The sequence below is a fragment of the Stomoxys calcitrans genome, chromosome 3 (genome assembly GCF_963082655.1).
Source record: "Stomoxys calcitrans chromosome 3, idStoCalc2.1, whole genome shotgun sequence".
NCBI lineage: Eukaryota > Metazoa > Arthropoda > Insecta > Diptera > Muscidae > Stomoxys > Stomoxys calcitrans.
The window spans coordinates 19,450,497-19,477,866 of NC_081554.1; the positions used below are offsets into that span (position 1 = coordinate 19,450,497).

General features: G+C 36.3%; 3 protein-coding genes across 10 annotated transcripts in view; 1 reads left to right on the plus strand and 2 right to left on the minus strand.

Moving 5' to 3' along the window:
• Positions 1-14,061, plus strand: part of LOC106081712 (dedicator of cytokinesis protein 9) — a 93,756-nt gene extending 79,695 nt beyond the window's left edge. For 2 of the 6 annotated variants that reach the window (XM_013243873.2, XM_013243874.2), the window contains exons 12-15: positions 6,693-6,903; positions 7,429-7,717; positions 9,627-9,853; positions 10,485-14,061. In XM_013243873.2, the coding sequence (XP_013099327.1) occupies positions 6,693-6,903; positions 7,429-7,717; positions 9,627-9,853; positions 10,485-10,507 (750 nt within the window). In that variant the 3' untranslated portion in view covers positions 10,508-14,061. Of the gene's footprint in view, positions 1-6,692; positions 6,904-7,428; positions 7,718-9,626 lie in introns of all 6 variants that reach the window. The other 4 variants (XM_013243877.2, XM_013243878.2, XM_013243876.2 and 1 more) reach the window with 2 other exon arrangements.
• Positions 2,593-5,201, minus strand: LOC106081715 (uncharacterized). The gene is made up of 3 exons (XM_059364501.1): positions 5,043-5,201; positions 4,424-4,968; positions 2,593-2,847 (listed from the first exon to the last, which is right to left on the minus strand). Exons 2-3 carry the CDS (start codon positions 4,902-4,904, stop codon positions 2,831-2,833), a joined length of 498 nt encoding a protein of 165 aa, XP_059220484.1. The 5' UTR covers positions 4,905-4,968; positions 5,043-5,201; the 3' UTR covers positions 2,593-2,830.
• A 7,870-nt stretch (positions 14,062-21,931) lies between the features above and the next one.
• Positions 21,932-27,370, minus strand: part of LOC106081726 (uncharacterized) — a 50,181-nt gene continuing 44,742 nt past the window's right edge. For 2 of the 3 annotated variants that reach the window (XM_013243897.2, XM_059364941.1), the window contains exons 2-3: positions 25,995-26,139; positions 21,932-22,853 (exon numbers count right to left, since the gene is read on the minus strand). In XM_013243897.2, coding sequence (XP_013099351.1) covers positions 22,294-22,853; positions 25,995-26,094 — 660 coding nt within the window. In that variant the 5' untranslated portion in view covers positions 26,095-26,139 and the 3' untranslated portion in view covers positions 21,932-22,293. Of the gene's footprint in view, positions 22,854-25,994; positions 26,140-26,807; positions 26,826-27,370 lie in introns of those variants that run through there. The other variant, XM_013243895.2, reaches the window with a different exon arrangement.

Sequence of the window (27,370 nt, forward strand, 5' to 3'; positions counted from 1 at the left end):
CTGAAAGCTACCGCGTGCAGCCATAGGTTGTGGATAGTATAATGCTTCGCTTCGTGCTGCCCCGAACCGGATGCCATAGCAAACATCTATCGGATGAGCCTTGTCCGTAAACATCCAGTATATCGTCACCGTCTTAAGCCTTCGGGCTGCTATCTATCAAGTTGCGACCTTTAGACTTTGTTCTCATGTTTAGTATGGTCAATACTGTAAAACTCCAGATCTCGGAGATGCGTTGGTGATTTAAGCGAAATTTTGTGTGCCGTCTTATAGTCACCTAAAAACAAAAATTTGGTATCTAAATTTCGACCTTTCATTTGAGTCCCATATTGCCATGGTCGGTAAATATGTCCGATTTAGGGGTGTTTTGGGGGTGGGGTGGTCCGACAATTGGATATTAGATGAGTTTTCTAATCTTAAATAATACTCAAATGAAAGGTATTTAAGATTAGAAAACTCATCTGATATCCAATTGTCGGACCACCCCAACCCCCAAAACACCCCTAAATCGGACATATTTACCGACCATGGCAATATGTGACTCAAATGAAAGGTCTTTGCGAGTATGGGCGACCAAGTGCTTGGGGGCGCTCCTCTCCAAAAACACCCCCAAAGGGGGCTCAAATGAAATGTCTTTGGGAGTAAAGCATGAATCTGATATCAATATTCCGGAAAAAGTTTCTATGGGATCACTTCACAACCATAACACCACCCCAATATGACGTATTTGTTGACCATTGCAATATGGGGCTCAAATAAGAGGTATTTCAGAGTAGAACACGAATCTGATATATATTTTTGGAGCCAAGTCACTTATTGGCCGTCCAATCCCCCAAAACTCCCCCCAAACAGTACATGTATGCCGACTATAGAAATATGGGGCTCAGATGAAAGGTAATTGGGAGTCTGATATCACCATTCGGGTCCAACTGTCTAGGGGACGTGCCATCCCCATAACAACTCCCAAATAGGACGTATTCGCTCACCTTGACATTTTGGTTCTTAAAGAGAGTTGAGCTCGATATTGATAGTTTTTAAGGCCCATACCCTAAACCGGACATATTTGCTGAATTTTAATAAGCGGTTTAAATTAAAGGTATTTGAGATTTTAAAACGAATTTCATATCTAATTGTGAGGCCAATGGCAATATGGGGTTTAAAATGATATTTGAGAGCAGAGCACGATGCTGGCATATTTTCGATCTAAGTGCTTGGAGGACCACCACACTCCCCAAAACACCCCTAACTCAGACATATTTACCGACCATGACAATGTGGGACTTAAATGAAAGATATTGGAAAGTAGAACACGAAATTGATATCCATTTTCGAGACTAATTTTGTGAGGGTCTACCCCTTTCCCAAAACAGCAATTATTTACTGACCATCCGATATCCAAATGTGGTACCATGTATTTGGGGCACCTCCCCTTCCCCAAAACAACCCCCAAAGAGTACAAATTTACCGACTATGGCAATATGTGGCTAAAGGTCAATATATGGCTCAAAAGGTATTTGAGATTAAAAAATTAATTTGATAACCAATTTTGGGCAAGCGTTTGGTAAACGCCTCATCAAATAAACTCCCCTTAAACCAATGACAATATGGGGTTTAAATAAATGGTATTTGAGAGTAGAGCACGATGCTGATATTTTTTCAGGGCTAAGTATCTGGGGGAACCATCGAAAACACCCCAAAATCGGACATACATATTGGCCGGTCATGGCAATATGGGAATCAAATGAAAGGTAATTGGGAGTAGAGCATAAAATTCATACCCATGTTCGGGACCACGGTTCTGGGAGTCAACACCACCCCTTAAATGCACCAACCACCACCATGGGGCCTTCCCACTCCCAGAACCCCCATGAGAATATCGGGCTCAAATAAAGTCTTTTAAGATGTGTGGTGTGGTGTTTAATTGAAAGCTCTTTAATTATCGAAAGTAAATATTCAAAGGATATTATTGTTCCATATAAAGTCAAAGAAGGCGCAGCGGAGCGGGCCCGGTTCAACTAGTTATTTATAAATAACTAAATATCATTCGCGTTCCTAAATTTCAAAAATTCTTGTTCAATAAAAATATACATAATTCAAAATAAAGAGAATTCTCCCCTGATCATTCCCATCCACTAAAGGAAAATCCAAAAATGTTGTTTATTTCGTGGAACCTATAGTCATAGCGAGGATAAGTCTTCTCATGTAGATGTCTAAATGGAATAAACACATTTCGATTATTATGGATTAAATTTTATTCATTTAGGTAACAAAACATAAAGTATAAAATTCATAAATATTTAAAAAAAAAATTAACAAAAAAAAAAGAATTAAAACTAAACAATTGTTTTAATATAAAATACCAATAAAGGAATGTTTTTCCTATAAAAAAAAAACAAAAAAATTGGAAAGTCTGTTTTTAAATAAAAAAACATAAACTAAGAAAACGACATTAAAGAATTTTCAAAATTAATTTTTTGGTTTCTTTTGACAACAACTCCATATTCGCTTTATAAAAGGTTTAAACAAAATGACTAAAAAAACATTTTCAAGAAATTAAAAACTAATTGTCTATAACAAAAAATTCTGACAGAATACTTCACGCAACATTAGTTAAGACACAGGTTTTTATAAAATGTCATAAAAACAAAAACAACAACGCTTTATAAAATTCAAACAACGTTTTAACAAAATCCACATAAAATTAAAAGTAAATAAAATAACAGTGCCTATAAATCCATATTTGCTTGTTTGAATTTCAGGGCTTTCAAAGATGTTGGCATAAGTCCATAAGTACCGCAAACATGTTTCTTTGGTGGGGATTGCATAGATCATTTTATTGGTATCGAAAATCTAAGGAAATATGGTGTATAAAAGTTATATTTAAAATTAATTTTGAAAATTCATAAAAAATGGTGTAAAATTAGTTTAGGCTAAACTATAGATTCTATAAAAAAAGTGTTAAACCAATTTATTTGACTTCAACATGACAACAGACATACTTCTGCCCTTCACAATTTCTAAAAACAAAATTCCAAATGTATTTCTTCATTTGGTCTTTCAATATGGAGTTTCTTCGTGTTTTGTCTATCGAGAGGAGACAACGTTTCAGCACTGTCTACTTTTTCGAAAATATACCATCCATTGACCAATATTCCAATATTGAACATCTCATCAAGTAACATCGTATATACTTTTCTCATATCAGGGAGTGCTGTCATTCAAGCTTAAGCTCAATGATAAGAACCTTAAACGCTATGTGATAAGGTCGCAGAGTAACGCGGTTTTTTAGACTTTTTACTATGAAACAATTATCGTCAGCATAGGTATGGCTATAGGCCATGATTCTAACACAGTCGTCGTATAGCCTCATACCGGATTGACCCGATGGATTCCTTCATCGGCAAGGGCTGCCGCAAATGACAACATTATTGCAAATTACCCAAAATTTGACGAACATATATATATGGGAGATATCTAATTCTAAAACGATTTCAAGCTAACATCTCAGATACTGTGGGAGTCGTCCAGGAAAGTGTTGTGCAAAATGTTGGCAAGATGGGTCATTTAATTTTCTTGATGTGACTCTAGAAGTTAAAATCGGCGATATATATGGCAGCTATATCTAAATATGAACCGATTTCTATGAAATTCACCAGAAATGTCGAGAGTCATAAGAAAATCCTTTCCGCCAAGTTAAAAAAAAAAACAAAGGTTAACAAATGACAATTTTATTGCATTATTACTGCAAACCGGACGAACATGTATATGAGAGCTATATCCAAATCTAAACCAATTTCTATGAAAACCGCCTATAATGTCATAACAAAATCCTTCCTGCCAAAATTTCGAGAGAATCGGTTAACAAGTTACCATTATATTGCATTATTACTGAAAATCGGACAAACATATATCTGGGAGCAGTATCCAAATCTGAACCGATTTTTTCCAATTTCAATATGCTTCGTCTCTAGGACGAAAAACATGCCTGTACTAAATTTTAAGACGATCGGATGTAAACTGTGACATGTAAATTGTACACAAATTAACATGGACAGATGGACATAGCTAAATCGTATCAGGAAGTAATACTGAGTCGATCGGTATACTTATAATTGGGTCTATCTCTCTTCCTTTTGGGTGTTACAAACAAATTCACTAAGTTATAATACCCTGTACCACAGTAGTGGTGTAGGATATAAAAAAAAAACAAAGCAATTGGTGGAAGAAATCAGACTTAAAATTCTCTTAAATGGTTATCATCAATTAGCTCTGGGATTAATGACGTTGTCAGTATGTGTTCCGCTTGTAATCTGGTTATCAATCTAAACAATTCTATTCAACCAGCTTCCTCTATATGCAGCTCACATTTAACAGAACTTACCCAACGAATAAAGAATAGACAAAACAAATTATTACAACAACTTACCTCTTTCTAGCCCAATGTTAAAATCGAAGAAATTATCTTCAGCCAAAACTTTTCTCCCAAGGACAGTTTTAGAACAATGTAAATTTTGATTTGCAGCTTCAGTTAGCGTAGCCCGAAACTTTTTATTGTTACTACTGCAACAATTACATGTTGGAGATGCGATATTTTTTGCGAGACACATTGTCATTACATGTTTTGAAGTTTGCACGGTATCTGTGTATTTTATCATTATAACTTGTCCATCTAAACTGCTTAGAGCTATAAATTGTGTAGTGTTGGTCTTTGTTGTTTTTTCCTCAATCGTGCTATGCACACAAGCTTCCATATTGCCGCTCAACTTTGATTTTTGAAGCTTTGGTGATTGCAATTTGTACGATGGATAAAATTCTTTGGCATATGGATTTAAATTTGATTTTATTTTGGGTTTCAAGCCCACGGGTGCATCTAATTGATCTCCCCAACTATTGTTGTTGCTTGCCATTGTTGATATTTTGTTTCCCTTGGGGGAACCACCAGAAATGTCAATGAATTTGGTATTAAGATAGCTAAAGAAGCAAGTTTATTTAAAATTGAGAAAAATGTTTAGATATATTTATTAGTATATTGTTTACTTACATACATATTTATTTGAAGCTGGCGAAAATGCTCGTCTAAACTAGTTTAAAATGGAGATTTAAGAAGTATTACAGCGACTCCTCGAAATGTTAATTACTGTTTGCTTTTCTAGATTGCAGCTGATTTCAAAATAGCATATCAGCGGCACAATATAAAGACACTACCTAATATTAAACATAAGCACGCCTACATGGGTCAAATTGCTGCACAACGGTCAAGCGTAGTGTTTTACATGAAGTCTAGAACTAAGGTCGAATTTTGCCATGAACAGATGTCAAATTGTACATTAAAACCGCGTATGCTTGGCTTAATTATTAAAAGGTTAACTCATTTGTACAGCAACATAAAAATCATATGACCATAGATTTCGCCATTTTGTCATCAATCTGATTTAAAAAGCCGACATGGTTGTCCACACAAAAAAATTGTGCGCTGGTGCAGAAAATATTCGAGAAAAAAGAAAAAAAAGGCAACGTAAACAAAAAATCTGACATCTCAATACCGTAATATCAGACCTACTGTTAGCAGCTGTTCGTGTGAGGACAAGAACGAACGATTTGCAAAACGCATTGTCCATAGAGGTGGCACTGAGTTCTATGGTCAAAAGTATAACATGTATAAATATCGTTTGAATTAATTGCAAATATAATTAAATGATCACGGACTGGGTCACAAGCAACTGTTATATAGAAGTTGCTTTTGTTGTGTGTCGTTTTACGAATTTTGTTTGTGTTATATCGTCCTATAGAATGTGGCATATTTCGCAATGAATTAATAAACAATTTTCGTGCGGAGGTTCTTAGTAATAGGCTTTATTCGTAAGAAAATCGCCAAAAAACAACGTGCACACAATGAAATCCCAATCAATCTTTTTTTTGTTGAGCGGCTCATTTTATGCATTCACTCATCACGTTACCAAAATTCCCTGAATAAGGTTAAGCCAAGCGATCAGCCCACATACAATTTTTTTTTTAATTTTTTGCACTACTACTACCTAACCTTACCTACATTTATTCTTTGTTTAGATTTTCTCCTATTTGATGACATATTCAATCAACAGATTTGACATCCTTAATGATGTTCATGGATCATATCCACTTTGTTTTCGCAAGTGACCTAAACTTCTGTCTTGTTTATCTGTTTTGCTCAGTTCTCAAATGTCTCATACAATGTTATATTTTTAAACGACGAGTTCAGTTCTTGGAATACTCTATGACTGTAGTGTGTCTTGAATGCAGTAATGAATGGCCTTGCGCAACATGTTGCAGCGACATGTCGCAAATTTTCGGTAGCAAACACATGGTGCCAGGATTCACTAATAGAAGGTGCCCAATCTATCCGTTTCAAAAATGTTTTCTTTATTGTGTGTTGTTGTTTGACTTTTATATGTGTTCTGGCAAAGAATAGAGTCCTTCGGACTTCGCAATAATTTAATAGTCATTTTCGCTGCAAATGAAGTCAGTACCAGGCGTAAGGCGCTAAAATCTCAAGGTAGCTGGTTTTATGCACCGGATTGATAGTTATCAAAATCTAAATGTTTTCTTGGCATCAACTTTTAACGTTTGGCGGGAAAAATTAATATTTCTTTATTGTCATTGCTTTTTTTTTAATTGGACAACCTTTGTTAAAATTCTGTTTTTCTTCTCTTTCTTAGGTAAATGTAAACGAATTGGATCCAAAATTAGCCTATATTCAAGTGACTCATGTGATACCTTTCTTTACGAAAGATGAACTCGATCAAAGACTGAATGAATTTGAACAGAATCATGATGTTGATACATTCATGTATGAGACACCATTTACAAAATCTGGTGCTGCGCGTGGTTCGGTGGAGGAACAATGGAAACGTAAAACTGTTATAAAAAGTAAGTACGCGTTACAGAAGTTTACGGCAAACGACAGGTTTTCCCTTTTTAAATTCATTGGAAAAGGCTCGTTTGGCCTTTGCAAGCAGAGAGTAAAACGAATTGATTTCCACATACACGAGATAATCATGACATGTGAACTTAAATATAAGCCAAATTGTGATTATTCAACACAGCTATAATTCATCGCAGCACATGAGTTGATATGTCCATTTATATTCTAAAGTTTAATATAATATTAATGAAGAATTATTTTTGCGTTTATTCTTTGTAATATACATTGAATTTTCTATATTTCATTCCTTTTTTTGTAAGGCCTTTGATTTGTGTTGGTTTACATTAATTGGAGCTGTGTTCATTAAGCATTATATTAGCATCTGTATGGGTTCACATGCTTGAATAACGCGTTTTCAGTGTGTAATAACGGAAAAACGTGTCGTTAGCCCAAAAAAACTGTTTAATGAGTCAAAGTAACGAAATAGCTTATCTCTGCTATAATTCTTCTGCATTTTTCTTTATTTACAGCTACTTATTCCTTTCCTTATGTTTTGAAACGTATTCCGGTCAAGACTAGGGAAATAATCGAATTAAGTCCAATAGAAGTAGCCATCGATGAAATGCAAACCAAAGTTTCGGAATTAGAAGAGACAATATTGCCACCAGCCGATGTTAAAAAGCTACAATTACGCCTACAAGGCAGTGTGGCTGTGCAGGTGAATGCTGGTCCTTTGGCATATGCTCAGGCATTTTTGGATCCCAAAGTAGTAAATAATTTTTCTGTTGATCGTGTTGAGGATCTGAAAGATGTGTTTCGGTAAGTTAAACAAATTATTATGAAAGCAGCGAAAGTACTACCCTTTTAAACGGAACGCATAAAATTTGAGCTAAGCACTCAAAGAAAAGTTGGTACCACACATATTGATAGTGAATAAATTCCCCTCGACGCACCCTGATGAAATGGTGTCTAATAAGGATAGCATGGAACCCAAATTTAAGAAAATTTTAGGTAAAAAATAAATATAAGAAAAATAAAATAAACGGGGCTGGAGGTATGTCTTTGGGATTCCAACGGGTCCTTATCCCAAAGACGGAGGAATGTGTAGAATTTTTAAGAGTGGAGGGTAGGATGAGCATTCTATCCATCTTTTGTGTCTCTTACTTATAAATGTGATTTTCAGGTCCTTTTAGATGAGAGAGAATAAGATAGTACCGCTGGTGAGCGGTAGATTGATGTTTTGAAGGGCCCTGTTCTGGTAGGGGAGAGGCTATCGCTCTCTTGTGAGACCTAAGTAGTTGGGCGTCATTTTTGATTAGAGACATAACAAAAAATGGCGGAACTCAATAGAAAGAAGTTAGGAGCTGGGCCTCATCTATGCTATGCGAGTCTGGTGTGGCAACAGGCTCTGAAAAGAGGTAACCTTTACACGTTAATCCTAAAAGTCTGAGGCACCGCTTCGATGCTGATCGCGTGAGAAAGAAAAAAAAAAACAGATGGAGGCGCAAAATGCCATATTTGATCAGAAGCGCTCATATTTGTAAGTTGTATGTGCGGCTTCATGGATTTCCCCTAGACTGAAAGATCCAGTAATTTGCAATCTTCGAATATCGGACACTGTCTTATTTAGCTAGAGACTGTTGTTAGAGATCCATATAGACTTCTGACTGTGTGCATATTCTTTTAGATTTCAGGACTTCGAGATCTTTAAGGCTCTGAAGAGTATGTCGAGACAAGAGCAACATTGGAGCAACTCATAACATCACGGGACAATCGAGGCGACGATAAGAAACTTGGCTTATTGGAACAGGTTTCGGACCGGATACCTGAGACACGAACTAAATTCGAGTGCGAGTCATTGGTGCCTGAGGCGCGATCTCGGTTTGATGAACTCTGGTAGTTCATGCCACACATATGACTCAGGCTAGAGAGGGAAAAGATTTGGGGATCTTAGATTGGGGATCAAGATACTAGGTATGCTTTCTGATACCTGACCATAGCACGCTCCTGCTGGCGGAAAAACAGGCAATTACTAAATGCTTGAAATGGTAGGGCCTCAATGCGGGGACGTCGAGTTTGATCCCAAATTGTGTAACAGAATTACGGATGCATTTATGTTAAATAGGTGCGACAAGTACAGGCGTGTCTAGAACATTGAAGCATTTCTTGAGCCATTGTACGGCTTTTGCAGCTAACAGTTGCATAGGTATTGATATTCTACCAGACTTGATTGGAAAACGAGTAGGGATTATTTCTATAGCACACACAGACAGATTTATTTCGAGGTTCCTTTTCATTACTTAGAGTTCACAATAAGCCGATTACTGGTGTAGGTTGTTTTTGTTGGTGTAGTAGTGTGTTGTACCCTGTACACTGGAATTGACTCCATGGCAGCCGGTTGTACGAGCCGAGGTGTATATCCATAGTTGCTGGTGTATATCCTTTTGTCAACTTAACCTAATCTAACATATTCTCACCATAAATACATTGAGATTTTCTGTTCGATGTGTATATCCTACTAGGTGTATATCCTCTTGTCAACTTAACCTAACCTAACATATTCCCACCATAAATACATTGAGATATTCTGTTCGATGTCTCACTAAGTTTTAAAAATTGAACAAAGAGGGTTGGATATAGCTTTCATCTGTTAAGCTCACCTTCAGTTTGCCTTTTTTTTCTTGGTTTCTGTTTTTAACACTTTGTCTTTTTTATGTTTCTTTTGCAGAGATTTCATTGGGGTTTGTCATACAGCTCTACAACTTAACGCCCGTATGATAAGCAGCGATCAAAAGGAATATCACAATGCCCTCAAGGAGAATTATCAAAAAATGTGCCAGGATTTGGGTGAACTATTGGATGAATCATTTCAACCGCTTGATGATAGTGCCCATAATACTCAACGCAATAGCATGGCTTTATTCAATGCTATCAGCGGAACTTCGAATAATTCAAGTACTGCCTAAAAATTTAACAAATCAAACGATAAAAGCGTTACAACCAAACAAAAATCTTTCGAATCTATAGTTTAGTTTAGTCTTTATATGAAACATTGTATGACTGTAAGTGTGTGTGCGTGTCTGTGCAAGTTTGGGTCTAACCCCACTAGTCTATGTGTGTGTGAATGTAAGCCGTCTATTTATAAACTAATTCTTCTATAGAAACAAACACATATTCTATGTTACTACAACACTAAAACTCAACTCAATATGAACTATTTAAACAAATGAAGTAATTCTAGATGTATTTTAGATATGATCTTTATATAGTTTCCACTAAAAATATTTTCATATTAACCTCTGTCTGTCTGATCTTTTAAAGTAAAGCAAATGAAATGAAACCAAAATCAAAGAAATAAGAAAAAAATAGAATTTAATTTAATTTGTGAGAATGTAAGATTTGCTAACTACTAATTTTCTAAGTGGTCTTTGGTGGTCTACTAGTATAGCAACATTAGAAATGTTCGAATGTGATGGTTTTTTATTATCATTTTTTTTGTAAAGGACTCGAATTTGTTTTTTCTTTTTACTTCGTTTTACTTATATTAATGTTGAATTTTGTTTTGTTTTTTTATTTTTAATTTTAGGTTTTGATTTTGCCGTTTATTAAAATGAATGATAAGAACACTGCTAATGATATTTAGATTACATTATACATACATACATTTATGACATACTACTAATAAGATAAACAAAATCCACCAAACAAATTACAAGGGAAATTCGCCTTCCCAAAAAGAAACACACACCACAAAATCCCACTTGTGCTTCATATACACTTTCACATAGCTAACTTAAAATTAATGCAATTATTTAATCCAACTGGGGGTTAATCGAGCTAATGTCCACGATGTCATTAGAAAGAAGAGATTGTTTCTATGATTTAAAGGAATTTCCATCTTCAGACAATCACAACACAAATCTCATACAAATGGTAGTCGCGTTTCATTAATTGGCAACATCCAACAGTATCTTACTAAGTTGGCTGTCACAGTCAAATAGCCGAAATCCGAAAAGATTTCTCAGTGTTCGGATCTTCTGCCCTTCTTCTCCAATTTCTGACGTATAGTTTATGTGTTTCTCCACTTGGTCTTTCTCCCAACCATTGGTATTCCTCTTTTCCTTCTCCAATTTCTGACATATAGTTTTGAGATGTGTTTCTCCATTTGGTCTTTCTACCACCCATTGGTATTCCTGTTCTGTGTTAACCATCAGTTCAATTTAACTTCTATGCTGGGGCTCCTTCTATCATTTTGACAGCATGACCTGACAAATATAATTCTTTTGTAAGTACCCATTGATTCGGAACCGTATTACAACACGAGAAGTATCAGTGTCTTGTACTGTGCAATTTTTTCTGTCGAGATAAGGATTTCTTCCCGAATTGTCTGTACTTTTTCAAATATTCTTCTTCATTTCAGTTCATTACTGGTGAAGGTAGATAAAATTTCAACTTTCTCAAAGTTTAAATTTCCAACTTACTATCTTTACGCATGGCAGCCGGTTGTACGTACCGGATTGAACCGATTTAGTCATTCATTGGTAAGGACGGCCGCCTAGCATTTTGTTGTACACTAACAACACACTGCTACATAAACTCTGGTTTACAGAGCGTTCCGAGCGTTTCTACTGTTTCAATTTACTGCCAGACCCATTTTAACTGACTCTTCGATCTTTTCAAAGGATGCAGTTACTGCTCTCGAAGCATAATAACCATTCACACCGGCACCTTGTATGATCTTTCCCAGCAGGTTATCACACGAAAAGTTATTTTCCTGTCTAAAACAAGGGGTCCGAAATACCGCATACGTGAACGAGTAAACCGTTCGAAATCTCTCTATTGTGAATTATGTATTTCTTTATTAACAGCCGGTTATACGTACCGGATTGATCCGATGAAGTCCTTCATGGGCAAGGACTGCCGCCTAGCAGTGTGTTGTGCACTAACAACACATTGCTACAAAAACTTAGGTCTACAGAGCGTTCTGAGTATTTCTACTGGTTCTATCATTTTAATTTACTGCCAGACCTATTTTAACTGACTCTTCGATCTTTTCAAAAGGATGCAGTTACTGCTCTCGACGCATAATAACCATTCACATCGGCACCTCGTATAATCTTTCCCAGCAGGTTACACACGAAAAGTTGTTTTCCTGTCTAAAACAAGGGTCAGAAATACCGCATACGTGAACGAGTAAACCGTTCGAAATCTCTATTGTGAATTATGTATTTCTTTATTGAAAGAGAATTTTTGAAATTAAAAAAGCGCTAACGTTTAAGTCGATCATAATTTATAAAAGATTTGGCATTTAAATGTTTTTGAAAGGGGTATAACATCCATTAAATACGAGCTGAAATTTCATTCTATTCGTAAGCGCTCTCGATCACGTATGCGGTAATTCGGCCCCTGGTTTGGCATTGAAAGTTTCGGAACGGGGTTTTCTCCGTTTTACTTACTTTACTTTAATTGGCTATGACAGAACATTTGTTCCACTAGCCGAGCGTAGAATAGTATTCCAAGCGCCTCGATCTTCTTCGCTCATTCTAAAATCTCTGATACCAAGTTTCGAAGTGTCTCCCACCACTTGATCTTTCCATACATTGGGCCGAATTACCGCAAACGTGATCGAGTGCGCTTTCGTATCGAATGGAATTTTATGTCGTATTTAATGGGTCTTATATCATTTGTATATAAATTTTTTTATAAAGAAATCTAGATTTATATATTCGCGTTCTTAAATTTCTAAAATTCCCTTTCAGTAAAGATATACAACATTCACAATAGAGAAATTTTGAACGATTTTACTCGTTCACGTATGCGGTAATTCGACCCCTGTTCATTAAATCCGTATTTAAGGCTCTTGTCAGCCGATTTTATAAAAGGAGAACAGATGATCGAGCCATTAAATCCGGATTTACAGAGCAGTGTAAACGGGGTTTATGATTCACAATGGTAAAGTTTACGCGTTTCGTTGATTGGAACATCAACATTAGCGTAACATTTCGAATCACAGGGACAATAGTACTGATTAAGTTCAGCTTGTCAATCAATGATATCTGGTCTATTTCGCTGACTTTATATTAAATTATTCCATTAAATTCGGATTTAAACAGCAGTGTAAACGGGGTTTTTGATTCACAACGAATGTGATTCACAATGGTAAAGTTTACGCGTTTATTTACCATTTCGAATCAGAGATACAAGATACAAGATTCACAACAGTACTGATGAAGTTCAGCTTGTCAATCAATGAAACGCGTCTAGCAATAGTGTGATACCTGCGCACTGATTGTCTGATAGAAACCATCTCACGTTAAAATTTTCTTTAAAACACAAATTGAATTATTCAGTTTTCTTATGCATATTGTTTCATTCTACGACAGTTTAACTGTAGGAATATTTATTTAAATTTTTATTTAATTTAAGTTTTTTTTGTTTATTTTTTTTTTAATTCTAACTTTGTTGCTGAACTGACTGTGCATTTATTTAAGCTTTAACTCGTTTTTGCTCTTGCTATTGTCACCTATGAATGTCCTTTAAAATCCCTAAATCTTTTTAATTTTGGGAAATGCAAAATCAAAAAACTATATACACACAATTTTATATTTAAGCCGAACACTTGATCACTTACATAAGCTAATATAATAACATAAATTAGATAACTTAACAAAAGTAGTTGACTTTTTATTAAGTCTCCGCTAAGTCAAAACAAAGAAATGTAATAACAATTTTACATAAGAACGAACTAAACTTATTATATATAAATATTTTTAATTGTGAATTATTTTTCTTTAAACAAAAAAGTGCAAATTCGAATTCAAATACTTTATGCCTTTCCTTTTTTAAGTGGTTAAAAAATAGTTAAAAAAACGACCCCACTAAATAGCATAATTTTTATCCAATATATTTTATTGCTATATTATATATATTATTGACGCTGTTTTGTAAACGTCTCCCAAAAAATATGTATATTCTTTTTTTTATTAATTAACTTTATATAACATTTATAGATTTATTATTGTTTGTTCTTGAATACTCCTTGTGAGGTATATATAACATAAATCGTAACATTATTTCTAATGTTTAAAGCAAATTACCAAAGTAAAGTATTTTAATTATATGAAACGTATCCATATAATATACAAAACATTAGTTGCTAGTATAAAAACAAACAAAAAAAAAAAAAAAACATAAAAACAAATCAACAATCTACATTTATACATCAAAACATCATACATATACCATGATAGTAGTAATATAATATTTTCATTGTTTTTTTTTACTTCTTTAAATTAGTTATACCTTACACTGTGTATGTATATGTAATACGTTAATAAATGTTATTGAAAAATAAAATAAAAAATCTTTCAAATCAGTTTTTATCCGCTCTTACTTAAATACTGAGTGCCTTTGGATAGAATTGAGCTTGCTCAACTGCAGGAGCCAAACCAAAATCGCCAGCATCACATGCAAGTGGGCCTACCACAACAAAAACGACGTCAGTATCTTTTATATTGGGTTGCCCAAAAAGTAATTGTCGGTAATATAGTAGTAATATAGTCGGCGTTGACAAATTTTTTCACAGCTTGTGACTTTGTAATTGCATTCTTTCTTCTGTCAGTTATCAGCTGTTACTTTTAGCTTGCTTTAGAAAAAAAGTGTAAAAAAGTATATTTGATTAAAGTTCATTCTAAGTTTTATTAAAAATGCATTTACTTTCTTTTAAAAAATCCACAATTACTTTTTAGGCAACCCAATAGTATAATCTTCGTCTGTTGAGGGGTGGTCTTTCTTAAGTGCTTGCTTAATCCAAAGCAGCATCTGTTTGTCAGTATTATTCTTTGCTTTTTTTTCAAAACTGGTGTCCTTCGTTTCGGTCACGGCGGTGCCGAGGTAGAAAAAGTTGCTGACTATCTCAATGTTGTGATTCCCAACATTCTACATTTTTTTTATACCCACCACCATAGGATGGGGATATACTAATCTAGTCATTCTGTTTATAACACCTGGAAATATTGATCTACGGCCACATAAAGTGCATATGTTCTTAATAATCTCGACATTCTGAATCGATCTATCCATGTCCGTCCGTCGGTTTGTCAAAGTCACGATAGCGGTCGAACATGTAAAGATAGCCGCTGAATTTTTTCACAGATACTTCTTATTGATGTAGGTCATTGCAGATTGCAAACGGGCCATATCAGTTCAGATTTGGATATAGCCCGATCCCCTGACTTGACCTTAATTTTCATCCGATTTGGCTCCAATTTGAAACAAAAACTTGTGTTATGACTTTCAACATTTTATTGATGTAGGTCATTAGGGAATGGAAATGGGCCATATCGGTTCAGATTGGATATAGCCCGATCCCCCGATTTGAAGCCTCAATTTTTATCCGATTTGGCTAAATTTTGAAACAAAGGCTGGTGTTATAACTTTCAACACCTCTGCCCAGTTTGATCCAAATCGCTCTATAAAAAGATATAACCCCCATATAAACCGATCACCAGATTTGACTTCTTGAGCCCTTAGTACCCTCAATTTTCATCCGATTTGGCTGAAATTTGGAACAGGACTCCACCAATCTTATGACTTACAACATCAGTGCCAAATTTTATACGAATCGGTCAATATGGTGATATAGGCCCCCCTAAGTACCGATATGACTTCAATAGTAATTCAAATACAAAATCAGTTAATAAGGGTTAATTGTTAGCGGAATCCACGTGGTGGGTAAGATTCGTTCCGGCCGAACTTAGCACGCTTTTACTTGTTATCTGCTTAGGTGTATAAGGCGTTGTGGGAGTTGATTTGATTTTTTAAAAGGCTGCAGTTACTACTTTCGGTGACCGACCCATGATATCAATGTCGTCAGCATAGGCGAGTAGCATGTATTTTCATGTGAGTAATGTGCCACTGTAGCGCATACATAGGTTAGCATGTCCGCCTATGATGCTGAACGCCTGGATTCGAATCTTGGCGAGAACATCAGAACAAAAATTTCAGCTGTGGTTTTCCCCTCCTAATACTGGCGACATTTGTGAGGTATTATGCCATTACATACAAATAAAAACGTGATAAGTACGGCCGGGCCGAATCTTAAATATCCTCCACCATGGATCTCCTTTGTCGATTTCTTTTCCCGGTAATATATGATAAAAGGAAAGAATTGCTATTATATTGGATTGGATAATATCAAGTTATCGTCCGATTCGGACCATAATTGTACTGAATGTTGGAGACCATAGTAGAAGTCGTTGTGTAAAAATTCAGCCAATTCGAATTAAAAATGCGCCCTTTTGGGGCTCAAGAAGTAAAATAAGGTTTTATATGGGAGCTGTATCAGGCTATAGACCGACGCAGACCATAATTGACACGTATGTTGAAAATCATGGGAAAAGTCGTTGTAGCCAAATCGGTTAATAATTGCGACCTCTAGAGGCTCAAGGAGTCAAGATTCTAGATCGGTTTATATGGCAATTATATCAGGTTATGGACCAATTAAAACCATTTATGGCACAGTTGTTCGAAGTCATAACAAAACACTTCTTGGAAGATTTCAGCCAAATCGGATAAAAATTGAGCTGCCCAGTGGCTCAAGAAGTCAAGATTCAAGATCGGTTTATATGGCAGCTATATCAAGGTTATGGACTCATTTCAACCATACTTAGCACAGTTGCTGAAAATCATAACAAATCACCTCATGCAAAATTTCAGCCAAATCGGATAAAAATTGCGCCCTCTAGAGGCTGAAGAAGTCAAGAACCCAGATCGGTTTATATGACAGCTATATCAGATTATAGACCGATGTCATCCATACTTATAAGAGTTGTTGGAAATCATAACAAAACACCTTATGCAAAATGTCAGCCAACTCAGATGAGAATTGCGCCCTCTAGAGGCTGAAGAAGTCAAGAACCCAGATCGGTTTATATGGCAGCTATACGAAAACATGGACCGATATGGCCCATTTACAATCTCAACCGAACTGCAGTAATAAGAAGTATTTGTGCAAAATTTCATTGGCTACCTTTTCTCTAAAGTTAGCGTGCTTTCCAAATATATATAGATAGACGGAGGACATGGCTAGATCGACTTTAAATGACATGACGATCAAGAATATATATACTTTATGGGGTCTTAGAGGAATCTTTCGAGGAGTTACAAACAGAATGATGAAATTAATATACCCCCCATTCTATGGTGGAGGGTATAAAAACGGCCATGTAAAACTTCTCTCCAAAGCGGTGTTGCACTGCGGCACGCCGTTCGGACTCGGCTATTAAAAGGAGGTCCCTTATCATTGAGCTTAAACTTAAATCGGATAGCACTCATTTATATGTGAGAAGTTTGCCTCTGTTCTTTTTCTTGGTGGAATGTTAATGGGCGAATTTGCATTTTGTGTGCCATAGCTATTCACATCAGCATCTCGTACAATCTTCTCCAGAAGGTTATTAAAGAGATCACACGATAAGCTGTCTCCTTTTCTGATCCCATAAAGTATATATATTCTAAATCGTCATGACTTTTTAAGTCGATCTAGCCATGTCCATCAATCTGTATATCTGTCTGTCAAAAGCGTGCTAACTTTTGAAATGTTGAAGAAATACTTCTTATTAGGGTAGGTCGGTTGGGATTGTAAAGGGGCTATATCGGTCCACGCTTTGATAAAGGTCCCATATAAACCGATCTTTCGATTATACTTCTTGAGCCTTTAGATTTGGCTTAAAGCCTCCGATTTGGCTTAAATATTGTATAATGGCGTTTGCTATGACTTCTAATAACTGTGGTAAGTATGGTCCGAATCGGTCCAAAACCTTATATAACTCCCATATAAACTGATCTTCCGATTGCACTTTTTGGGCCCCTAGACGATGCAGTTCTTGTCTGATTTGGCTAAAATTTTGCACAACGGCTTCTCTTATGACCTTTACATACATGCGAAATATTGTTTGAATCGGACCATAACCTGATATAGCTCCCATATAAACCGATCTCCCGAGTTTGCTTCTTGAACCCCTATAGGGCGCAATTCTTATTCGATTTGGCTGACATTTTGCATAATGACTTCTGCTATGGTCTCCAACATCCAAGCCCGTATGGCCCGAATCGGTCCATAACCTGATATAGCTCCAACAGCAAAACAATTCTTATCCATTATCCTTTTTTGTCTATAAGGAGATATAGGGCAAAGAATTTGATAAATGCGATCAATGCTGGAGGGTATATAGGATTCAGCGCAGCTGAACTTAGCATGCTTTTACTTGTTATACCCTACACCACTACTGTGTCACAGGGTATTATAACTTAGTGAATTTGTTTGTAACACCCAAAAGGAAGCAAGATAGACCCATTGATAAGTATACTAATCGACTCAGAATCACTTTCTGATTCGATTTAGCTATGTCCGTCTGACTGTCTGTCCGTCCGTCCGTCTGTCTGTCCGTCCGTCCGTCTGCCTGTCCTTCTGTCCATGTTAATTTGTGTACAAAGTACAGGTCGCAGTTTTCATCCGATCGTCTTAAAATTTGGTACAGGCATGTTTTTCGGTCTAGAGACGAAGCCTATTGAATTGGAAAAAATCGGTTCAGATTTGGATATAGCTCCCATATATATGTTCGTCCGATTTGCAGTAATAATGCAATAAAATGGTAATTTGTTAACCAATTCTCTCGAAATTTGGCAGGAAGGATAATTTTATGACTCTCGACATTACTGGTGAATTTTATGGAAATCGGTTAAGATTTAGATATAGCTCTCATATATATATATCGCCCAATTTCCACTCCTAGAGCCACTGCAAGCGCATTTATTGACCAATCTTACCAAAACTTCATACAACGCTTTCCTCGACGACTGTCACAGTATTTGAGAAGTTTGATCGAAATCAGTTCAGATTTAGATATAGCTCCCATATATATGTTCGTCCCATTTGCAGTAATATTGCAATAAAATGGTCTTTTGTAAACCGATTCTCTCGAAATTTGGCAGAAAGGATTTTCTTTTGACTCTCGACATTAATGGTGAATTTCATGAAAATCGGTTTAGATTTATATATAGCTCTCATATATATATATATATCGCTCGATTTTAACTTCTGGAGCCACAGCAAGCGCATTTATTGACCCATCTTGCCAAAATTTTGCAAATCGCTTCCCTCGACGATTGCCACAGTATCTGAGAAGTTTGCTCGAAATCGGTTCAGATATAGGTATAGCTCCGATTTTGAGAAATCAGTTTGCGTTTGTTTGTAGCCTTGGTTGTTTGTTTGTTTGTATGTTTGTGTGTTCCTTATAGACTCAGAAACGGCTGAACCGATTTTCTTGAAAATTTCACAGATAGTGCATAATGACCCCGTGGTGAAAATAGGGTACTACATTTTTTGATTTCTGAAGGGGGTCAGACCCTCCCCCTTACCCCAATTTTCAAAAACGCCAGATCTCGGAGATTGGTGGTGCGATTTAAGCGAAATTTTGTGTGCTCTCATATAGTACCCTAAAATAAAAATTTGGTATCCAAATTTCTGATGGGGTCCCTAGGGGGGCTGCCCCTTCCTAAAACCTACCAAATATATATTTAGACCAATCACGACAATATGGGACTCAAATGAAAGGTATTTAAGATAAGAAAACGTATATGATATCCAATTATCGGACCAAGTGCTAGGGGGACCACCCCAAGCCCCAAAACACCCCAAAATCGGATATATTTACCGACCATGGCAATATGGGACTCAAATGAAAGGTATTTGCAAGTAGAATACAAATCTGATATCCAAATGTGGGACAACGTTTCTGGGGGCCCACCCCTTTCCTAAAACACCCCCCCAAACAGAACTTATTTACTGACCATGGGAATATGGGGCTTTCTTAAAAGGTATTTTAATGTAGAATACGAATATGATATCCAAATATGGGACCTAGTGTTTGGAGGCCGCCTCTCACCAAAAACATTCCCCAAAGGGGACAAATTTACGACCATAGCAATATGGGGCTCAAATGAAAGGTCTTTGGGAGTAAAGCACGAATTTGATATCAATATTCGGGAAAAGTGTCTATGGGACCACCACTCAAATAGTAAGCATTTTCTGACTATTGCAATATGAGGCTCAAATAAGAGGGTTTTAAAGTGGAACACGAATCCGATATATATTTTCAAGGCCAACTTACTGAGTGGCCGCCCATCCCCCAAAACACCCCCCAAGCCGGTCATGTTTGCCGACTATGGAAATATGGGGCTCAAATTAAAGGTATTTGGGAGTAGACCACGTATCTGATATCAACATTAGGGGCCAACTGTATAGCGGACGTCCCACAACTATAACAACCCCCAAATAGTACGTATTTGCTCACCAAGGCAATTTGGTTCTTAAAGAGAGTGGAACTAAATATTCATAGTTTTCAGGGTCAATACCCCAAACCGGACATATTTGCTGACTTTTGCAATAAGGAGTTTAAATGAGATTAGGAAACGAATTTGATATCCAATTTTGAGGGCAATGGCAATATGGGGTTCAAATAAATGATATATAGATATATGAGCACGCTGCTGACATATTTTCCGAGCTTAGTGTTTGGGGGACCACCCAAATCCCCAAAACACCCCTAAATCGGGCATATTTACCGACCATGTCAATGTGGAGCTTAAATGAAAGGTATTGGGGGTAGAGCAAAAATTGATACCCACTTTCGGGACCAATTTTCTGGGGGTCTACTCCTTTCCCAAAATACCCAACAAACAGCAACTTTTTAGTGACCATCGCAATATGCGGCTCAAATAAAGGTATTTGGGAGTAGAATACGAATTTGATATCCAAATGTAGGACCATGTATTTAAGGCATCACCCCTTTCCCAAAACACCCCCAAAGGGAAAAAAATTTTTCAACCATGCCAATATGTGGCTCAAATAAAAGGTATTTGAGATTAGAAAACGAATTTGATAACCTATTTTGGGGCTATGTGTTTGGGGGACGCCTCATCCTGTAAACTCCTCTTAAGCCAATGGCAATATGGGGTTTAAATAAATGCTATTTGGGAGAAGAGCACGATGCTGATATATTTTCAGGGCCAAGTATCTGGGCGACCACCTCTCCCCCGAAAACACCTCTAAATCAGACATCATGAGAATATCGGGCTGAAATTAAGTATTTTAAGAATAGAGTACACCTTACATCGAAACTTAAATTCGTAGACCATAAAAGATTATATGGAATTTAGATAAAGGCACTTATATTGTTAAACTGTTAGTCATGGTATTTCACTAAAAGATCTTTAATTGTCGAAAATAAATATTCCAAGAAAACTTTTGTTCCATGTTAAGTAAAAGAAGGCGCAGCGGAGCGGGCCCGTGTCAGCTAGTATAATATACTTTTGCAGGAAGGATTTTCTTATGACTCTCGATATTACTGGTGGATTTCATAGAAATCGGCCCAGATTTAGATGTCATATATGTATATCGCCATATTTTTACCCCAAGAGCCACTGCAAGCGCATTGTTTGACAAATCTTGCAAAAATTTTGCACAACGCTTTCCTCGACGACTACCACGATATCTGAGAAGTTTGCTCGAAATCGGTTTAGAATTAGATATAGCTCTTATATATATGTTCGTCAGATTTTGGGCAATTTGCAATAATGTTGTCATTTGTCAACCGTTGTTATTACAGTTTGAACATATGTGCTCGCCGAGGTCCGTTGGATATAGCTTTCATATTTAACTTATAGGGTAGGTGTAGGGTATTATACAGTCGGCACCGGCCGACTTTTGTCCTTCCTTACTGGTTATTAATTAAAACCACATACATATGTATATATATTTCAAATTTTGTTTTGTCTTTATTAAATAAATGCAATTTGTTTTTATATGATTTTGATTGAAGTCATATTCGAACCGAAAATACAACAGGAAGAAAAATGTGATGATTTTTTGTAGTTTTTTTTTTTTTTTGTAACATAACGATATTTTACACCTACGTAACGAAACATTTGAAAAAATTAATACCAAAATGGATAAATATTTTTCACTTGTATAACAAAACATGGAATTAAACAATAACAGATTATGTTTACTTTTTTGTTTTAAGGGGGGGAAGGGCATAAATTAATTTTTGTTTTTTTTTTTTAGCATTAAACTTAAAATTAATGTTTTTTGATATATAATTTGAGGCTCTCGCTTGCTATGCGATAGGCGAGAGGAAGACATGCAGACAGACACTTAACAATTATTGGATTTTTTCCCATAGAAAACATACACAATAATTATAATACATGCAACAATTAAGCGAAAGCAGATCAGATCATATCGGTTTAAAGGGGATTGGGAAGATCCTTCAGGCGTGGGTGGGTTTTGCCTTCAAAAGCATTGCAGCAATTAAGGGCTCTGTTTGTATATTCGTTTAAAGGCGTAGACCAGGATTGCGAGAGCGTACAAAATTCAAAAGTTCATCAGAATCTTCACACACGAATGGCTTGAGATGATGACAGGCCACATCGTGCCATTTGAGACCATCATTGTAGAAATTATTCAAAATGGAGAGGCAAGATTCATCGTTACCCTGGGCCGCTTCACGGTTATCGGGCTGAGGTTGATTGTAGCCACCGGTGGAGGACCAATCGCCAGTGTTGCGTTGAGAGGTGGGTCCGATTTTGGCTCCCGAACCAGACCAGAACCAACCGTTCTCATTGGGGGGTTGCAAATCGGGACGATCACAGCCAGCAAAGTTGCATTTACGGCCCGAGGTCCAAATGTAACGTACATTTCCGCGGGCTATGCGTTGTTTGATGAATTCATTCTCTTGCGGTGTCTCCAGAGAGACGGCATCCATACAGTGGCGACGGCAAATGTTGCGGGCATCCAACCAATCGACTTCAAGACTGCGTGTAGGAGCATGTTCCCAACTGAAGAAGTATGAATGGGAGACTCCACGAGCATCACGGTACGAGGCATGTCGAACTCCTATGAAAAGAAAAACAATGGAATATTTAGAAAGGAAGACAAATAAAGTATAACTGCTTGCAGAAGAAAATTTATGAGTATATGGCAGGAGTTTCTCTAATTCCTTAACGGAATATTCTTTGAAAATTTAGTTAGTAGATTAGGTATACCAATGGCTAAAGTAGAAATCTGTGCCACTACCACTAGTTGTTGTTGTTGTAGCAGTGTGTTGTACACTGAGGCGTCAGCCCTTGCCGATGAAGGAATCCATCGGGTCATTATGGTGCGTACAACCTGCTGTCATAGGATTGACTACCACTAGTAATCCGAATTGGCTACCATCTCAGCATTTTGTATTTTCAAATAAATTTTTAAGTAATTGCGCTCTCCAGAAGATCTTGAAGTCAGTCGGTTCATATGGGGACTATCATAAAATATTTCAATATGCAAAGTTTTATTCGAAACGAATAAAGGCAGGATTCACTGAATAAGGTTAAGCCAAGCGATCAGCCGATATACTTTTTTTTTTAATATTTGGCAGTACTTGGCATTGAGGATGTCAACTTGTTCTCTTTTTACATTCATTCTTTGTTTACGTTTTCTCCTATATGATGACATTTTCAATCGTCAGATTTGACATCCTTAATGATGTTTATGGGGCCTATCCACTTTGTGTTTTGCATGTGACCTAACCTTCTATTAGTGAATCCTGGAATAGAGGTAACGCATTGTATTTTATATGCTGTGGATTGTCGTTAGATTTACTCCGGTAGATGAGAAACTAATCACAATTCGCATTAAGGCAACACTCTTTGAAATCGGTCTTATATGTGAGATATTGAGCGTAAATTTGAGACAGGTCCATATTTTCCTTACGCAGGTTAATTTCTTGAATAAGCCAAATCGGACTATATTGGGATGTAGCTGCCATATAGATCGATCCATAGTACAGAACCGAAAAACTAGTAAAAAATATGCCATTTGAAAACAGATAGAGATAAATCTTTGAAATGGTTAAATTTGAAGTCATATATTATTTTCGTCCTTGAATACTAATTTTTTGGATTATTTTCAAACTTTTTTATGTTAAAATATTAAAATGCGGTGTTTTTTTTTTTGCAAAAATTCAGTATTCAGTGTCATAGCGTTAATATAATAATTTTAATGATCGTCCGAATTTCGGCCTGCAGGACGGAGTTATTGTTAGGCAGCCGAAAGCACAACTTAGTATCTGCACTGATAGGAAATCATGCACCAATGATGTCGCACTCGACCTCAAGTGTTATAGCAGGTATTCAACCCATTCAGGTCTTCTATTGTCGCTGCGAAGATATGACTTGCTCTCATCTTGTATATGAGATATGACTTGCTCTCATTTCTCACGCTTAAAGTCTTATAGCCGTAGTGGCTGCCTCATACCCAATTTGTATATCTATCGGTCGGACATCTAGAATTGTGACCAGTTCAGTGCCCTAGTACGCGTGTTTTCTTTCGATTGCCGTCTACCAAACTAACGAGTCTTACGTATTGGTCTAATAACGCATCTGTACTGCCAATGGACTTTCCTTAGATTGGGGCCATATTTAGAGATTACGGCTCGCCTCCTTAGTGCGATAAGCCTTCTCAGTATGCTCCTGTAAAAAACTTCTTAAATAAGTAGTTCAGAATTGCTAAACCAGAAACTCATTACAATTTTAAACAAGTAAGAGCGTGCTAAGTTCGGCCGGGCCGAATCTTATATACCCTCCACCATTGATCGCATTTGTCGAGTTCTATGCGCGGTATCTCTTTTTTGACAAACATAGAATATTGAATAAGATCTGTTATGCTATTGGAGCTATATCAAGTTATAGTCCGATTCGGGCCATAAATGAATGCTGAACATTATATAAGTTATTGTGTAATATTTCAGTTCATTCGGATAAGAATTGCGCTTAGTAGGGGCTCAAGAAGCAAAATCAGGAGATTGGTTTATATGGGAGCTGTATCAAGCTATTGATCGATTCATACCATATTAGACACCTATGTTGAAGGTCATGAGAGAAACCGTTGTACAAAATTTCAGCCAAATGAGAATTGCGCCATCTAGAGGTTCAAGAAGTCAAGATCCCAGATCTATTTATATGGGAGCTATATCAGGTTCTATACCGACTTTCATCATACTTAGCACAGTTATTGGAAGTCATAACAAAACACCATCTAGTGGCTCAAGAAGTCAAGATCGGTTTATATGGCAGCTATAACAGGTTATGGACCGATTTAAAGCATACTTAGCACAATTGTTGGAAGTCATATCTTAATACTTTGTGCAGTATTTCCGCCAAATCGGATAGGAATTGCGCCCTCTAGACGCTCAAGAAGTCAAGACCCCAGCTAGGTTTATATGACAGCTATATCAGGCTATGGACCGATTTCAACCATACTTAACACAATTGTTAAGCATAATAAAACACCTCCTGCAAAATGTCAGCCAAATCGGAGAAGAATTCTGCTTTCTAGTGGCTCAAGAAGTCAAGATTCAAGATCGGTTTATATGGCAGCTAAGGCGGAAAAATTTATGACGGAAAAAATAAAAACGAAAGAGTTTTGTTTTCTGAAGTAAAAAATAAAACTCCTAAGAAAACTCCTAAAACTCCTAAAAAGAGGTTTGTTTACGACTGATAAATTAATAAATTAATCTCGCTTCGTCCGACATTTTATTTTTACGTTGAAAAAACCCCCTTAACTTTGTAATTAGGAGCATTCTTTTAATATCACCATAAATTCCGAATGAGCTTTCCGAGATAAATTTATTGGTGTATGACAGTATTGGTCTCCGTTGACTCTAACATAATGAGTTCTTGAGATACAATTTTCTGGATCACTGTTATTTACGGTCCCTGTTTTATTTCCATTATTTGAAGGATCTTTTCACATATATTTGAAATTTTCGTAATTTTTTAAAGTTTTGACACTAATTTGTTAACTCAGGAACTGCTGGATTCGATAATTTAGTCTTTTTAAATTTCTTGAATTTTGTGTCAATCTTTTAGTGTTGTTTTTGTTGATTTCCTTATTTTTTATAAATTATAATTATTTTCAAGTATTTTTTTTGTTTAAGTCAGGTTTGAGGTTGATTGACTCCACTCTTCTTTCTTTTTTTAACACTTTGTTCATACTTACGGTTGGCACAACTCCTGGGATCCGGTAAAGCTAAACGTCTTTGAGCCAAAGTCATGGTGGCACCCAAAGCCAACAAAATCATGGTACGTAGCACCGACATTCTCACGACAAACACCGATTTTCCTTTTTGTAGGGCAAAATTAAACTAAAATTAAAAAAAGCCAAAAAAAGGAAACGGAAAATGTCAGAAACTGTGTTACGTTTGAAATTCAAAAACTAAATGTAGCATCAAATTTTGCATTACAACTATGGAAGCAGAATATGGTAAGCGATCGAGCAATCAAACAAGTGATGAGGGAAATCAAAAAAAGATACAAGAGAATGATACGAAAGGTGGAGTCCGGGTAGGGTCATTGGTCTTTATGGGAGATTAATGTTTCCAAAAGAGGGTGGGGTGGGGCTAGGGCAAGGGTAGGTTGGGTCTATTGAGATATTACTTTTGTTGAAGCTGTAGGTGAAAAGCGAAAAAATAAACCAAATGCTGATGACCAGACGCACCTTTAGCAACGCTTCACTTGTTGCCAACAACAATAGCAACAAAACAACAAAAATGGGAATACACACAGTCCAGTTTAGTCAGCATTTCATAGGAATCGCCTGGTACGATACAAACAACTAAACAAACACAAACCGACCATTTTCAAACCTAAACACAATTTTGGCTATTCTTTGTTATTGAGTGGAAAAATCCATGTTGGAAAATTCGTTAAAAAACAAAACAAAAATTTGGGGCAACCAGCAACAGCAATAATCACCCAAGCCTTAACAAATCTAAGCAAAATTTATATATGAATGTATGCCAAAACTGTTTACCTCCTTTCGTACACTTTTGCCCATCTCTAGCCTCAGCAACCTGTGATACGATGTGACCGATTTGTTGAAAACGATAAGCTTGCTTTTCTCCATTGATTAAATGACTTTTATTACCTTCATTAGTTTTATTTTTGTTAGCCATTGAATGGAACAAACGTTGCAATTCATTCCATTAAAATGTTTTAAGCTCTTTTTGTTGTTGCTCTTCTGGCTTGGTGATATATCAGCGAACTGAATCTAATCAAAATCTTTAATCAAGATGTTTTTGTGTAATGTTTTTTCTGTTGGAATGTCAAAAATCAAATTTTAATGTGAAAATTACATGAAATACGGGGTACAATTAACAAATTAAGTTTCAAAAATAATAGAAAAATGTGAACCAAATTTTGGCACAAGTCTAGAATAGTGTTGATTTTTTAAATTATATCAAACTAATTAAGTGCAAATATTTTTCAAATTTGCTTACGAACATTCCATTGGAAAAAAGCTATGAGTCACTTTCTGCAAATAAAACAAGTAAGAGCGTGCTAGGTTCGGCCGGGCCGAATCTTATATACCCTTCA

Bases quoted from the DNA above. Each gene is read 5' to 3' on its own strand.
- LOC106081715 (XM_059364501.1), bottom strand. From the start codon at position 4,904: ATGGCAAGCAACAACAATAGTTGGGGAGATCAATTAGATGCACCCGTG.